Source organism: Onychostoma macrolepis, chromosome 25, assembly GCF_012432095.1.
Source record: "Onychostoma macrolepis isolate SWU-2019 chromosome 25, ASM1243209v1, whole genome shotgun sequence".
NCBI lineage: Eukaryota > Metazoa > Chordata > Actinopteri > Cypriniformes > Cyprinidae > Onychostoma > Onychostoma macrolepis.
Window position 1 is genome coordinate 4,769,330 of NC_081179.1, and position 14,096 is coordinate 4,783,425.

The 14,096-nt window shown below is 33.9% G+C and overlaps 1 protein-coding gene across 2 annotated transcripts in view; it reads left to right on the plus strand.

The window, feature by feature from the left end:
* zmp:0000001167 (protein phosphatase 1 regulatory subunit 12A) overlaps positions 1 to 11,751 on the plus strand; it is a 31,163-nt gene extending 19,412 nt beyond the window's left edge. The window contains exons 14-24 of one of the 2 annotated variants that reach the window (XM_058767020.1): positions 535 to 625; positions 1,239 to 1,358; positions 2,419 to 2,512; positions 2,615 to 2,700; positions 2,777 to 2,833; positions 3,110 to 3,132; positions 3,213 to 3,276; positions 3,400 to 3,504; positions 8,263 to 8,313; positions 8,429 to 8,479; positions 10,846 to 11,751. In XM_058767020.1, coding sequence (XP_058623003.1) covers positions 535 to 625; positions 1,239 to 1,358; positions 2,419 to 2,512; positions 2,615 to 2,700; positions 2,777 to 2,833; positions 3,110 to 3,132; positions 3,213 to 3,276; positions 3,400 to 3,504; positions 8,263 to 8,313; positions 8,429 to 8,479; positions 10,846 to 10,932 — 829 coding nt within the window. In that variant the 3' untranslated portion in view covers positions 10,933 to 11,751. The remainder of the gene's footprint in view (positions 1 to 534; positions 626 to 1,238; positions 1,359 to 2,418; positions 2,513 to 2,614; positions 2,701 to 2,776; positions 2,834 to 3,109; positions 3,133 to 3,212; positions 3,277 to 3,399; positions 3,505 to 8,262; positions 8,314 to 8,428; positions 8,480 to 10,845) is intronic. The other variant, XM_058767021.1, reaches the window with a different exon arrangement.
* The last annotated feature ends 2,345 nt before the right edge of the window (positions 11,752 to 14,096 follow it).

Genomic DNA, 14,096 nt, shown 5'->3' on the forward strand with positions numbered 1-14,096 from the left:
TTATGTTATCATTTTATATATTACATATATTTCTTAAATATAGGCTTGTCTTTTATTTTGGATGTGATTAATCATGATTAATTGATTTGAAAGCACTAATTAATTTATATTATATTTTTATATCTATGTTTACATGTAGAATTTTTTTATATATTAAATAATATTAATTCAATTTATAAATATTTATCATTTATTTTTATATTTAATAGTATTTGCATACAGTTTGATTTCATTTTAATTAAAATTAAATAAAAGTTATTTATATTTAATACTAATTTATAATAATATAATCAGTTTATATATAATAATGTATATATGTAATATAATAAAATAATAATACATTTAATTTATAATATAACATGTAATAATCAGTTTATTGTTGGTACAAGATGGTCTACCAGCTCTAAACAGCTTGATCAAGGTCCAGCAGCTGGTTGTCTAACCCATCTAGACCAGTTTGGTCCAGCTACAAGCTAGTTTTAGCTGTGTTTTCATTGTTTTAATCATCTGAAGCTTGCGTTTATGTATGTGTAGGTCCTATCTGACTCCAGTGCGTGATGAGGAAGCAGAAGCTCAGAGAAAAGCCCGTTCCAGACATGCCCGTCAGTCCAGACGCTCCACGCAGGTCAGTCTGGCATTATGACTGTTAAAAATCATTTTCATTGATTGAAATAAAATAAAAAAAATATTAGTTTGGCAACTAATTTAAATAGAAATAGAAATACTGAAAAAAATATTGGAAAAAAGGAAAATATTAACTCGCATGCAGTAATTACTAAAACAAAATATAGTTGTATTTTGTTATTTATTTTTGAAATATGTAAAAAAAAAAAAAAAAAGTAATAAATTCTATAATAGTATATCAATAATAAAGTAACACTGCTTTTCACATTGAAACACCCATTTTGACTGGAAAATTGACCAAGATTGATCTTTTTGACAAGCAAATCAACCAACTCTGTTTGTTTTTATGTAACATTTATTGACGGGTAAATCAGAAACCAGTGGTATCACAATGATAGATCTATCTATTGGTGCTTTCTCAGAAGTGCTGGAAAACAGGGAGATTTTCATGTGGAATATGCATTAAACAGTCAGTGGGCGGTGCATCTAAGACTGTATGACCTTTAACCCTGAGCTCTGACCTTAACACAGGGCAAAAGTGTGTGGAGTGGTTTTGTGTTTGTGCGCAGCTGGAGTCCAGACATCTCCGTGTGACCGTTGTGTTTGCTCTTCAGGGTGTTACTCTCACAGACCTGCAGGAAGCGGAGAAGACAATGAAGACGGAAAACAAGGGGAAGGAGAAGAAGAAAGAAGAGGAGGAGAAAGAAGCGAAGCAAAAGAAGGGAGAGGAAGGGGTGAGAAAGGTCGAGTTTAATCCAAATATCTGCATTTGTTCTGCACTCAGAGAGATAAACCAGTCAGAAATATTAAAGGGTAAAGGTCAAGTGTGTCTTTTTTTTTTGAAGTTATAGTACTTTCTAAAACTAAACAACTTAATTGATGTCTGAAAAATAGCAGAGGAAGAGAATGTTTGAGAAACCTGTTTGGAAACAGTTATTACCTGTGTGTTTGTGTGTAAATATATGCATAATAATACATACATATACATATACATACACTGCCGCTCAAAAGTTTGGGATCAGTAAGATTTGTAATGTTTTTTTAAAGAAGTTTCTTCTGCTCATCAAGGCTGTATCTGTTTGATCAAAAATACAGAATAAACTGTTATTTTGTGAAATATTATTGCAATTTAAACAGTTTTCTATTTTAATATACTTTAAAATATCATTTATTTCTGTGATCAAAGCTGAACTTTCAGCTGAACTTTCAGCTGAACTTTCATTACTCCAGTCTTCAGTGTCACATGATCCTTCAGAAATCATTCTAATATGCTGATTTATAATCAATGTTGGAAACACTCATAACAACACTCATAATAAATCAGCATATTAGAATGATTTCTGAAGGATCATGTGACACTGAAGATGCTGAAAATTCAGTGCTGTGTCACAGAAATAAATTATATTTTAAAGTATATTAAAATAGGAAACCAATATTAGAAATTGCAATAAGATTTCACAATATTACTGTTTTTTTCTGTATTTTTGATCGAATAAATACAGTCTTGATAAGCAGAAGAGACTCCCTTAAAAAACATTAAAAATCTTACTGATCCCAAACTTTTGAGCGGCAGTGTGTATTTATATGTGTGTGTGTGTATACACTGTGTGTGTGTGTGTGTATATATATATATATATATATGTAATGTTTACTTATATGAAACATAATTTATGTAGATTTATTTAGATCAACATTTATACATGTAAGAAATAAAACTGATTATATAAATTATATATATTATTAATCATTATTATTTACATATGTTAAATTAATAATTTATTTATTTTTGCGCAGGAAGTGAGCTGGCGGTCTCGTATCGCTAACCTGCAGAAGTCAGATTTGCTGGGACTCACACACCCTCCTGGAGCTCCACGTCCTGACAGACAGGGTGACCTTTCACCTTTGACCCTTATCACTGGATTTCATGATACCACACTGATGTGTTTAGTCGTGTCATTGTCCGTAACACTGTTTCTGACTTATGTGTCAGATGCAGACAGCGCAGTCGCAGACATTGAGGAGCGAGCGAGGGAGCGCAGGAGAGCCAGAGCTCGGAGGAGAGGAAAAACAGGAGAGGTGAGGAAGATGAGGACACGTGATTGAAGCAGGAGCTCAGAAATACAGATTTAAACATTTACTTTTGTGTTTTCAGAGCGATGACAACGACCCCAGTGGAGAGGAGGAGAGTAGCAGTGGGCGGGACCCACAGGTCTGGCCAATCGGCATGCACTTTTTAATTGATTGACAGTGATAGGACTTTATGAGGGGGAATATATATATTTATTTATTTATTTATTATTTTATTTATTATATGTGATAATTATGTATATAATACAATACATTTTAAAAACAGATATTTTTAATGTCAAAATGTGTGTTAATGTTTTTAAATATTTGCGTATAATTTATTCTGATTAGTGTAATTTAAGTTTTTGCATGTGTTTATGGTTTCTTGCTGACGTGAAATTTTGTTTTCCTCATGCAGACAGACAGACACACGAGCAGCAGGTACGAGTCTGACCTTTGACCTTTCAGGTTGTTTGGCGACGTCTGCATCCTTCTCATTCTCTCTCTTTCCTTCCTCTCAGGTCTGATTCGGTCTTGAATGACTGTATTCTCTCGAGGGGATCAGAGTCCAGGGACTTTAAGAAGGTCAGCAGGGGTGTGTGGTTTGGCTGATTGGTTTGGCTAATTGTGTTGGCAGGAGGTGTGTGTGTGTGTGTGTGTGTGTGTGTGTGTGTGTGTTTTACGTCTGTATCCGTGTGTGTGTTTCAGTTGTTTGACGAGATGTCCAGGGAGAACCGCCGTCTGCAGTCACAGTTATCAGACACACAGAGAACCATTTCACTGACCCGGGTGGAGCTGGAAAAGGCCACACAGGTACACACACACACACACACACACTCACACATCACAGCTGCACACGTGTGTTGGATTACTATGATAGCAGTTTCAGAAATACTTTACTTGCACATATACTTTTTTGTTTTCTAATATGAAAATTATTATTTTTGATCAAGCATATAAAAACATATCCTGACATTCATTTGTCTTTTTTTTAAAGGGGTGGTTGATTGCGATTTCACTTTTTTTAACGTTAGTTAGTGTGTAATGTTGCTGTTTGAGCATAAACAATATCTGCAAAGTTACGACACTGAAAGTTCAATGCAAACAGAGATATCTTTTAAAATTCTGGCAGTTTAATGCCAACAAAATGGCTCGTAGGGACTACAACGAGCTACTTCCCGGGTCTGATACGTCACTGACCCAGATAAACCCCGCCCTCAGGAACATGCAGCAAAGGAGGTGAGGCCATGCTGCGCTGCTTTAGAGAAGAGGAAGAGAAAGCTAGGGGTGCACGTAAAAATCTATTCATATATGAATCGCAATTCTGTCTTCTAACGATTCTAATGAATTCACAAGTTTCAAAATTAATGTTCTATAGCAGTGGTTCCTAATCATGTTCCTCGCGTCGCCCTGCTCTGCACACGCTCTGCATCTCTCTCTCTCAGATCATCAGCTCAGCTCCAACAATGAACTGTTCCATTTATACACTTATTTTCACATAGCTATGAGAAGCGTTAAACATGGACGCGCGTGCGGTTGCCGCACTGTATTAAAGCTTTAATCAGAATAAAACCATGTATTAAAAGCTAACAGAAGCAGTAGCATTTAAAAATAACAGCGTATCTAAAAGAGCCGTGCTTCTGCGTGATCCTCTTCACTAATATTCTCTGGGTCTCAATCAGGCTCAAACTGATAAGCAATATTGACGACGCCATTGTTTACAATACAACCGGAGCACATGCCGCTGAGGAGAGGGGCGGGATGTTTAGACTCGCGCTAGAGTCGGTTTAGCCAATCACAACACACTGGACCAGGTAACCAATCTCAGCCCATCGCGTATTTCTGAGGGAGGAACTTCATAAAAGCAGGAAATGATCAGCGCATTTATAGGAGAAGAGACAGAGCAGTGTGAAATAAAGGTAAATTATGTGGAAAAATAATCAGTTTTTTAAAAAACTAAGCATTAACACGTTAGACTGCACCCCATAAACACAATCAAGCCTAGAGAAACCAGTCACCCACCCCTTTAAGCAGAAAATCAAAGAATTCAGTACTAGCAGTATCAAATATTAATGTATGCGCTGAGAAATTAAGAAAAAATTCTAATGTAATCAAATGTAAAATAAAACGAGTGAAGTAGCTAGACATTTCAGTGCTGCTTTTAGTACTATTTTATATAATATTATTATTATTATATATAATACAACTTTGTCAAAGTTAAAGAATTGAATCATTTTTATGTTTCAAGTTTATTATATTTCTTGTAACAAAATAAATATTAGTAAATAAATACACATTCATGTGTATATTTATATCTCAGGGTTATTATAACTAAAACTACCAAAATCATAAACATTTTACATTTTCGTTACTAGAAATAAAATAAACCTCAACTAAAATAAAATATTGTAAAACACTTAAACTTATTTTATTTTATGTAAATTTCTTATTTTCATTTAGTTTAATATGATATACTAAAATAACAAAGTAAAACTGAAATAAAAATGAATAAAACTATACTTATAAACTGATATAGACACATTTTAGAGAAAAATATGCTATATATTAAAGTAATGTGTCTGTGTAATGTGTCTATACATATATGTCTGTGTGTGTGTGTGTATATATATATATATATATATATATATATATATATATATATATATATATATATATATATATATATATATATATATATATATATATATATATATATATATATATTAGTGCTAATATTAAAAATTTAATCGCGTTAATCACAGTCATCATGATTAATCACAAATTTCAAATACTAGGATTTACCTGTAAATGTGTTGAAATAAAGAAATGCATGACAAACTAGTTTAAGGAAACGGAACCTTTCACACTTCCGCCAGGTATGAGACATAATCCTTATTATTCTTTTATCATTATTATTTTGATTTTATTCAGCCATTATCAGCCTTTAAACTGGCAATAAAACGTTTACCAAGCCACATCGCTTCAATCCCAGTATACATTTACCCAACTATTATCAAAAGTATTTCTAAATAAACACAACAAAACATTTTCTTGCGACCTTACATGAAGTATTATGACAAAATGCATTATGAAGAAGAATTGGACCTGTTCTGCAGCTGCATTAGAGCTAACATTAGCATCATGCTAAATAAGACAATTTATGAGATTAATAGTACACTTTTCCTCAGAACTCACTTCAAACCACCATCGAGTGTTTGTAATAACTTCCTTTTGCGATCACGTGGAATTTGGTCCTTTACTGTTGTTAAAATATGTTATTTATAGCCTTTTATATCGCTGCACAAATTAGCATTTCAGATGTACACATCATCTCAAGAAAATCACATACAGACCATATCTATCCAATCGTGTGTTTATTATCTTATATAATCTATAGTGGCTGTTGTCATGTTTATTTCAGCTGTGTAAAAGCCTTAACATGTATGCTCTGCTGAAACTCACATTGTTTGATGTTACAACCGCCTCTCCATTCTTAAGTTGCCAGGGATACATTCCGAGTATAATACACATTAGTAAAAGGATCTATTTTCATTTTTATCTGTCTATCTACACCCTGGGGAGGCCGTGGTACATTATAAAAGTAGCCCAAAAAACCGCAGCCCATGGCTTTTTATTTTCAAAATAGCCCACTTGTGCCGTTACCCTGGCAACACTGGTGCTGTACCCTCATCACACAATGATAGATGACCTTCCGCGCTGCGATGACGGGAAGAAGTTGGGGTCGAACCTTATCAAACGATTAATTTGTGTTAAAAAAATATTAACGCGTTAATTTTTTTTTGGGATTAATCGCATGCTTAACGTTGACACCCCTAATATATATATATATATATATATATATATATATATATATATATATTCTTTTGATCTTTTATTTAAAAATTTTCAAAAATCTAACCTTTCATTGGATAGTAAGAATTTAAAATGGAAGGAAATCTCATTACGAAATAAATGTTTTTCTCTAATATACATTGGCCACAATTAATCATACCCTTTTATTCAATACTCTTTGCAACCTCCATTTGCCAGTTTAACTGCTCTAAATGTTCTCCTATAATGCCTGATGAGGTTAGAGAACACCTGACAAGAGATCAGAGACCATTCCTTCATCCAGAATCACTCCAGACCCTTTTGATTCCCAGCTCCATGTTGGTGCTTCTTCTCTTCAGTTTACTCATTTTCTACAGGGTTCAGGTCAGAGGACTGGAATGGCCAGCAGAAGCTTGGTTTTGTGCTCAGTGACCCATTTTTGTTTTGGTTTTGAGGTTTGTTTGTGGATCATTGTCCTGTTGGATGATCCAAACATGGCCCATTATAAGATTTCTGCATGGACAGTCTGTTTTGATTTTTTTATCTGTTGGTATTTGATAGAATCCATGATGCCGTGTGTCTAAACAAGATGTCCAGGACCTCCAGCAGAAATATAGGCCCACAACATCAAAAATACAGCAGTATATTTCATTGTACACATGGGGTACTTTTTATTCCTGTGTTCACCAAACCCATCTTGAGTGTTTGCTGCTAAAAAGCTCATTTTTTAGTTTCATCTGACCATAGAAGCCAGTCCCATTTGAAGCTCCAGTCGTGTCTGATAACTGAATATGCTGGAGATTATTTTTGGATGAGCGAGGAGAATTTTTCTTGAAACCCTCCCAAACAACATGTGCTGATGTGGGTGCTGTTTGACTTTTTTTTTTTTTCTTAAGTTTTCTGACCCCGAGACTCAACTATTTTCTGCAATTCTCCAGCTGTGGTCCTTGGAGAGTCTTTAGCCACTCAAACTCTCCTTCTCACCGTGCATTAGGATGATATAGACACACGTCCTCTTCCAGGCAGTTTCATAACATTTTATGTTGATTGGAAATTCTTAATTATTGCTCTGATGGTGGAAATGGGCATTTTCAGTGATTTAGCGCGTTTCTTACAGCCACTTTCTAAATTTGTGAAGTTCAACAATCTTTTGCTGCACATCAGAAATATATTCTTTGATTTTACTCCTTGTGATCAATGATTAAGGCAATTTGGCCTTGGTGTTCCTCATATACTTGGTGTTATAATCGCGTGAAACAGGAAGCCAAGGCTGGACAATTTCATGTTCCTAGTCACCCTGGTGTGATAAAAATGCAAATATGAATGGGAATATACTTCAGAGATATTTTAATCATAAGAATTTCTAGGGGTACCAATAATTGTGGTCATTGTGTACTAGAGAAAAATATTTATTTCCTGATTCCTTTTTTTTTTTTACATTTTTGAATGAAATATCAAATGGATAAACAATGCAGACTTATTTTCACAACCTTCTTTGACCATATTTACCAAGGATATAAATAATTTTGAACACAACTGTGTGTGTGTGTGTGTGTATGTGTATATATATATATATATATATGAATTTCTGAAGACTTCTGTAATTTTCATAATGAATGCGCACAGATATTTTCATACATGAATGACTGTAGAAACACTGATATTGGTAGATTTTTCTTTCAATATCAGTGTGATACCAAATAACAATATATTTGACTCCTGTGTTTGTGTTTTTAACAGAGGCAGGAGAGATTCACGGACTGCACGGCTCTGTTGGAAATGGAAAAGAAGGTGAGTTTACAGAACACACAATTCTGCTGAAGTAATGAAAAGCACATGGAATTTTCCCTGTTTAGACGTTTTCAATCTGATGTCACTCCACATGCTTGTTTTCTCTTCGTTTCAGGAGAAAAAGATGTTAGAGAGGCGTGCTGCTGAGTTGGAAGAGGAGTTGAAGGTGAGAGAATGTGATCACGGAAGACTTGTTCTGATTGGCTCTTTCACTCAGTTCTGGATGCTGATTGGCTGAGAGGCTACTGAAGCATTTTCCACTGAAATGTTGTGAATGCATATGTTAATACTTTATCCCTGAGAGCAATTCAGCCAACACGAGTACAACCAGTTTAACGAGGCATTTGTCTTGCACACTAATCAGGCATGACAAATATGATTAATCACACTTCTGCCATGTTAATGTGAGTTTAGTCACCTGGTTTCTATTTCTAGCTTTTCCCACAGTGAAATCTGATTGCTTCTGCTTCAGTATATTAGTCATCAGCTTCTATGTTCTGGCTGTGAGTTTGTAGCACTGCACTGCATTTTTACTCTTATTGAGGACAGAAAAATAACTTGAAACTGGAAACTTGTCATGTCATGCCTGGTTAGGAGTGGTAAAGTGATAAAAATGTAAATTCTGGCATCATTTACTCAACCTCATGTTGCTCCAAACCTGTATGACTTTCCTCTGTAGAATGTGAGGTTTGTAGGCTTGAAATCAGTGAGAAAAGTAATTAACCGATTTGGGTTTTTTGCATATCAGTGATAACGGATGACATGCGCAAATATTGTATGTATTAATTATTAGGGCTGCCCCCTAATAGTTGACTAAACGTTAGTTGACCAGAAGAGGCTTGGTCGACCAAAATTTTATTAGTCGCAGAAAAAAATTTAAAAATAATAAAAATCCAGAGGCGAAGTCACGCAGTCCGTGACAGGCAGATCGTTAACGGCTGGTCTATGTGGTAGGCTAGTACATCAGGCAGGACATCCAAACGCTCACCTATCATTCATCGACCTCAAATATGGCTTATCATCTGAAATATGTAAATATTAGAAACTTTACATGGCCACTATATCTAATGTTAACCTAGAGAAATGTGCGCTATTCAGTGTCTGTGCGGAGAGTGGAAGCAGGACAGATGAAGGTGCCGGTGCGCTCACTTGCTCTTAAAATACTCCCGTCATTTTTGGTCATACAGATAAAAATCTGTATAGATTCCAAAGACAGATAAGGATCTTCCTAATCTGTAAAGAATCTATGTTTATTTGTGTGCACTCCTAATAACAACAAAACACTGTGCTTTTGTAAACTAATGAAAGCAAACACAATGCACTTTCTGCCGTCTCGGTCTCTGTGAACCTGAGCACGAAAGTCTGTGTATACTTGCCCTACAGATATGAAAACATATCTATAGAAAGCGAAATGTCTACTTTCAAATGAACCACTTCAAATGGAAAACAAATATTCTCAGATTAGGCTATATAATTTGTATGAACATCCACTACTACGAAGATGACGAGTCAGTGTCTCCGACTTCATCTCTTAAGCTAAAACCAAAGAAAGCACTAGTGTATCTATGAATTATTAAAATGGTAATGCAGCCTCCTTACTGTTGTTCCCAGACACATTCATAATCATCACTTCTGCGGTGCGCTGTGGCAAGCTTTATGCATGTGCTTGAGTGCTTATAAGGCTTTGTAGGCAATTAAAGGCTCATTATAATGATTTAAATGGTTTATTAATAAATGTACGATTAGTCGACTAATGCTTAAATTGAATGACTACTAGTCGACCGGAGAAATCTTTAGTCCAGGGAAGCCCTATTTATTATTATTGTTAATATTAATTTTATCAATTTTTAATATGTAATAGACATAACTAACAGTCCCTGGTCAGTGGCCAATCAAACTAAAATGTAAAACTAAAATAATTACATTTAAAAAATGTATGTATTTGAGTATGAATTATTTTGTTATTAATAGTAGTAATAATAATAACTATTATTATTATTATTATTATTATTATTAAAATGTTTATTAATAATAATTATTATTAATAATAATATAATTTTAATAATACATCATTTACAGTCCTTGGTCAGTGGTAAAATAAAAGCACTATATTAAGACATTTTTGTAAATTGTTATTAATATTGATTTTATTGATTAATTACATTTAATAATTGATAGTGCTTGTCAGTGGACAATCAAACTAAAATGTAAAACAGAAATAATTACATTTAAAAAAATGTATGTATGAGTATGAAATTTGATGATGTTAATAATAATAATTATTAAATATAATAATATAATATAATGAATTGTATATGGACTACTTTTGGTCACTGTATTCTTACATTATAAACAGCTGAAAACAGCTGCTTGAACATTTTTCAAAACATCATCTTTTGTATTTCCTGTTTCCTGGGTTTGGAATGACATGGGGGCATGTAAATGATGTCGGTTTTTATACTTTACTGTGAACTGTCCCTTTAAATGACTCCTCTGACAGCTGTAAAGAACTGGTGTGTGTCTGTCGCACAGGTTTTAGGAGATCTGAGAGCCGACAACCAGAGGCTGAAGGACGAGAACGGTGCGCTCATCAGAGTCATCAGCAAACTCTCCAAATAGAGCAAGAGGACGAGCAGAAGACCGAGAGAGAGAGAAAGAGAAACCGACCACCCCTTCCCACCATCCTTCTCCAGAGCCAAAGAAGGGAAAGAGGAGGAGAGGAACAATGTCACTGTTTTATGGCGGCCCACAGTTAGCCGTGATCTTTTACCTTCCTGTGCGTGTGGCGTGTTTGAACTTCATCCAACTTCATCAACGGAGCTTCAGATTTCCCTATTTCTCTCTCGCTCTCTTTCTCTCTCTCTCACACACACACACACACACACATACACACTCTCGCACTCGTATAGGGACGCATGCACCATGCACATTCCCATAAGCGTGAGCGCACACACTCCACACACATTCCACGAGTCTCAGGCAGCTGAAGTCTGCAGTATTTTTGCATCTTTGCACAAACACACACACAAAATTGAGAGGTTCAACCCTAAACTCCACTAAAGGTGGCCTGAACATGTCACTCCAATCCATCAACTCCAGAAACCAGCGCGACAATCATTCGTTGAAAACACGCCAGGCTGTCGTTTCGCAGCCAGTTATGCTATGCATCTTTTTTTTTTAAAGCGACACTTGCGGCGAGCCATGAGGAAATGTCTATTTTTGTGGTTTTTACCCTTGTTTGAATCATCCGTGCTCTCTGCATCTTCTGAAGCGAGGGCAACAACTTTTGTTTATTGTGTAAATGTACAAATATTATGCATTTGAACTCATAACGCTATAAACTGTAACTTGATATTGGCTTCATTTTCTCCACGTGTTGTTTTTCTAATATATTGAATGAATGTTGGCACTTAATAAAATATGTGTGTTTGTAGACTAGTGCCCGTTTTGTTTTGTTTTTGTTTGTTGACATTTTACGTTTTTTCTGCTGAGGTTTATTGATTTGTAAGATGGCAGTTTGTGTTTTATTTTAGTATTAACTGACATAACTGACAGTCCCTGGTCAGTGGCCAATCAAACTAAAATGTAAAAGAAATATTGTTAATTTAAATTGACAAACAAAAAAATAAAAACAAAAAAAATAAAAACAAAATGCATATATATAATACTAAAAGCTAAAATATAAAACAGAAATAATAACTTTAATATTAATAATATAACTAACATAATTGAACTCCCCTGATCAGTGGTCAAACTAAATAAAATGTAAAACAAACTAATTTTTTTTTTATTAATTATTATTTTTCAGCAAGTTGTTTGAGCTCAGGTCAGTGCACTAAACAACACAACCAAAGTTTTCATATTCAGAATTTTTAGGCATCATGTACATTTGTTTCAAACTGTTCAAGAGCATTCAATCGAGTCTCAACATTTCTGTCAATAAAACATGTTCAAATGTTTGTATTTAACATTTCTGGACATTATTGACTATGTACATTTCAAAATTAAATTTTGCATTTTTGACCATATGTGTGTTTAAATTTATAAGTTTCAAAGTTTTATTTATAGATTCAATTCAACATTTTTGAGCATCATATGTGCAAGTTTAAAAGTTTTATTTGAAGATTCATCATGGGCGCATGCAAATGTTTAATTCAAATGTTCTCTTTATCACTTTTAGACATCATACACACATTTATTTATACATTTATGTTCAGTGCGGGGTAGTAACTGATTACATGTAATCTGGATTATGTAATCAGACTCCGAAAATTACTTGCAAATACTTGTAATTAGATTATACTACATTCTAAAATACTTGTAATCAGACTACAGTTACTTTTTTATTGATTACATGATTACATACTATTAACACAATAGTAATAAATTATTAAAAATTCATTGATTCTCTATAATCTTTCTTTTTCATCTTTTAAATTTTTCTTTCTAAAATCGCCTGTAAACATTCAGAAATCTTCCAATTTCGTGGACAAGTCACTAGTATGATGACTATAAATTTTGACCACTGGATTTATGAACATGTTCACAGTTCTCTGAAGTTGGTTAATTAAATATTCCAAGTTTTTTAATAAGCATTTGATTGCTGTTATTTTAAAATTATTCTTATTTAGTTTTTTTAGTTTTTTTTTTTTTATTTACATTTTTATGATTAATTATTAGCTTTACATTAATCTCATGCAATTCCTTCACGAAGTCCGGTTTGGAAAATCTTGACGTAATGTTTAATGCACTTCATGTCGTTAATAACAACAAATGGAATATATTTTCATTCTCTTTGTATTTTTATTAGTGCTGTCCAACAATTAATCGCGATTAATCGCATCCAAAATAAATGTTTTTATTCACATGATATATGTGTGTGTGTGTGTGTGTGTGTACTTTGTAATATTTATTATGTATATATAAATACACACACACACACAGTATATATTTTGAAAATATTTCCATGTGTACATTTATATTCATATAATTTATATTTTGTATGAATATGCTTAATATATAAACGTAACATATTCTTCTTAAATATATACATGCATGTGTGTGTATTTATATATACATAATAAATATACACAGTACACACACATATATTATGTAAACAAAAACTTTTATTTTGGATGCAATTAATCGCGATTAATCGTTTGGCAGCACTCATTTTTATATCAATATGGCACAAGATTATCCTATTTAAATCAATGTGATGAATGAGTTGGGTCAAAAGTAGTCAAAAAGTAGTATATTATCTAAAATGTGTAATCTGTTACTAACTGCAATTTTTCTCATGTAATGTTTGGAATCAGTACCAGCTACCCAGCGCTGTTCATATTCATCCTTTCTGTCTACTTTTAATTGAAACTTCTTCGGTGCAACTTCAGCAGTGTGGTGCATAATCTATGCAAGTTTGAAAGTTTAATTTCCAGATTTGATTCAGTATTTTTGGGCATCATGTTCAAACACTAGCAGTATTAAGTCATCAGGACAGCCAGTCTGTCTCTGTCTTTCTCTCGTTCTCATTCACCAGTTCTCCTAATGCTGTGTGCATGTCTACCAGATGTCCCTCATCATCAGATAGCAGGGGAAAAAAACAGAAGAACAGCTGGAATAATGGATGCAACATTCCCACAGAGAGAAGGACAGGAAGTTACAGTAAAACCGGACAGTGTGAGAGCGAACGGCAAAATAAATGATTCATTCAGCGGCTAGTTCTTCTCGACTGACACCGTGTTTAGAAGGTCAAGAGAACAATAAGAGGATGAGAGAAAAAC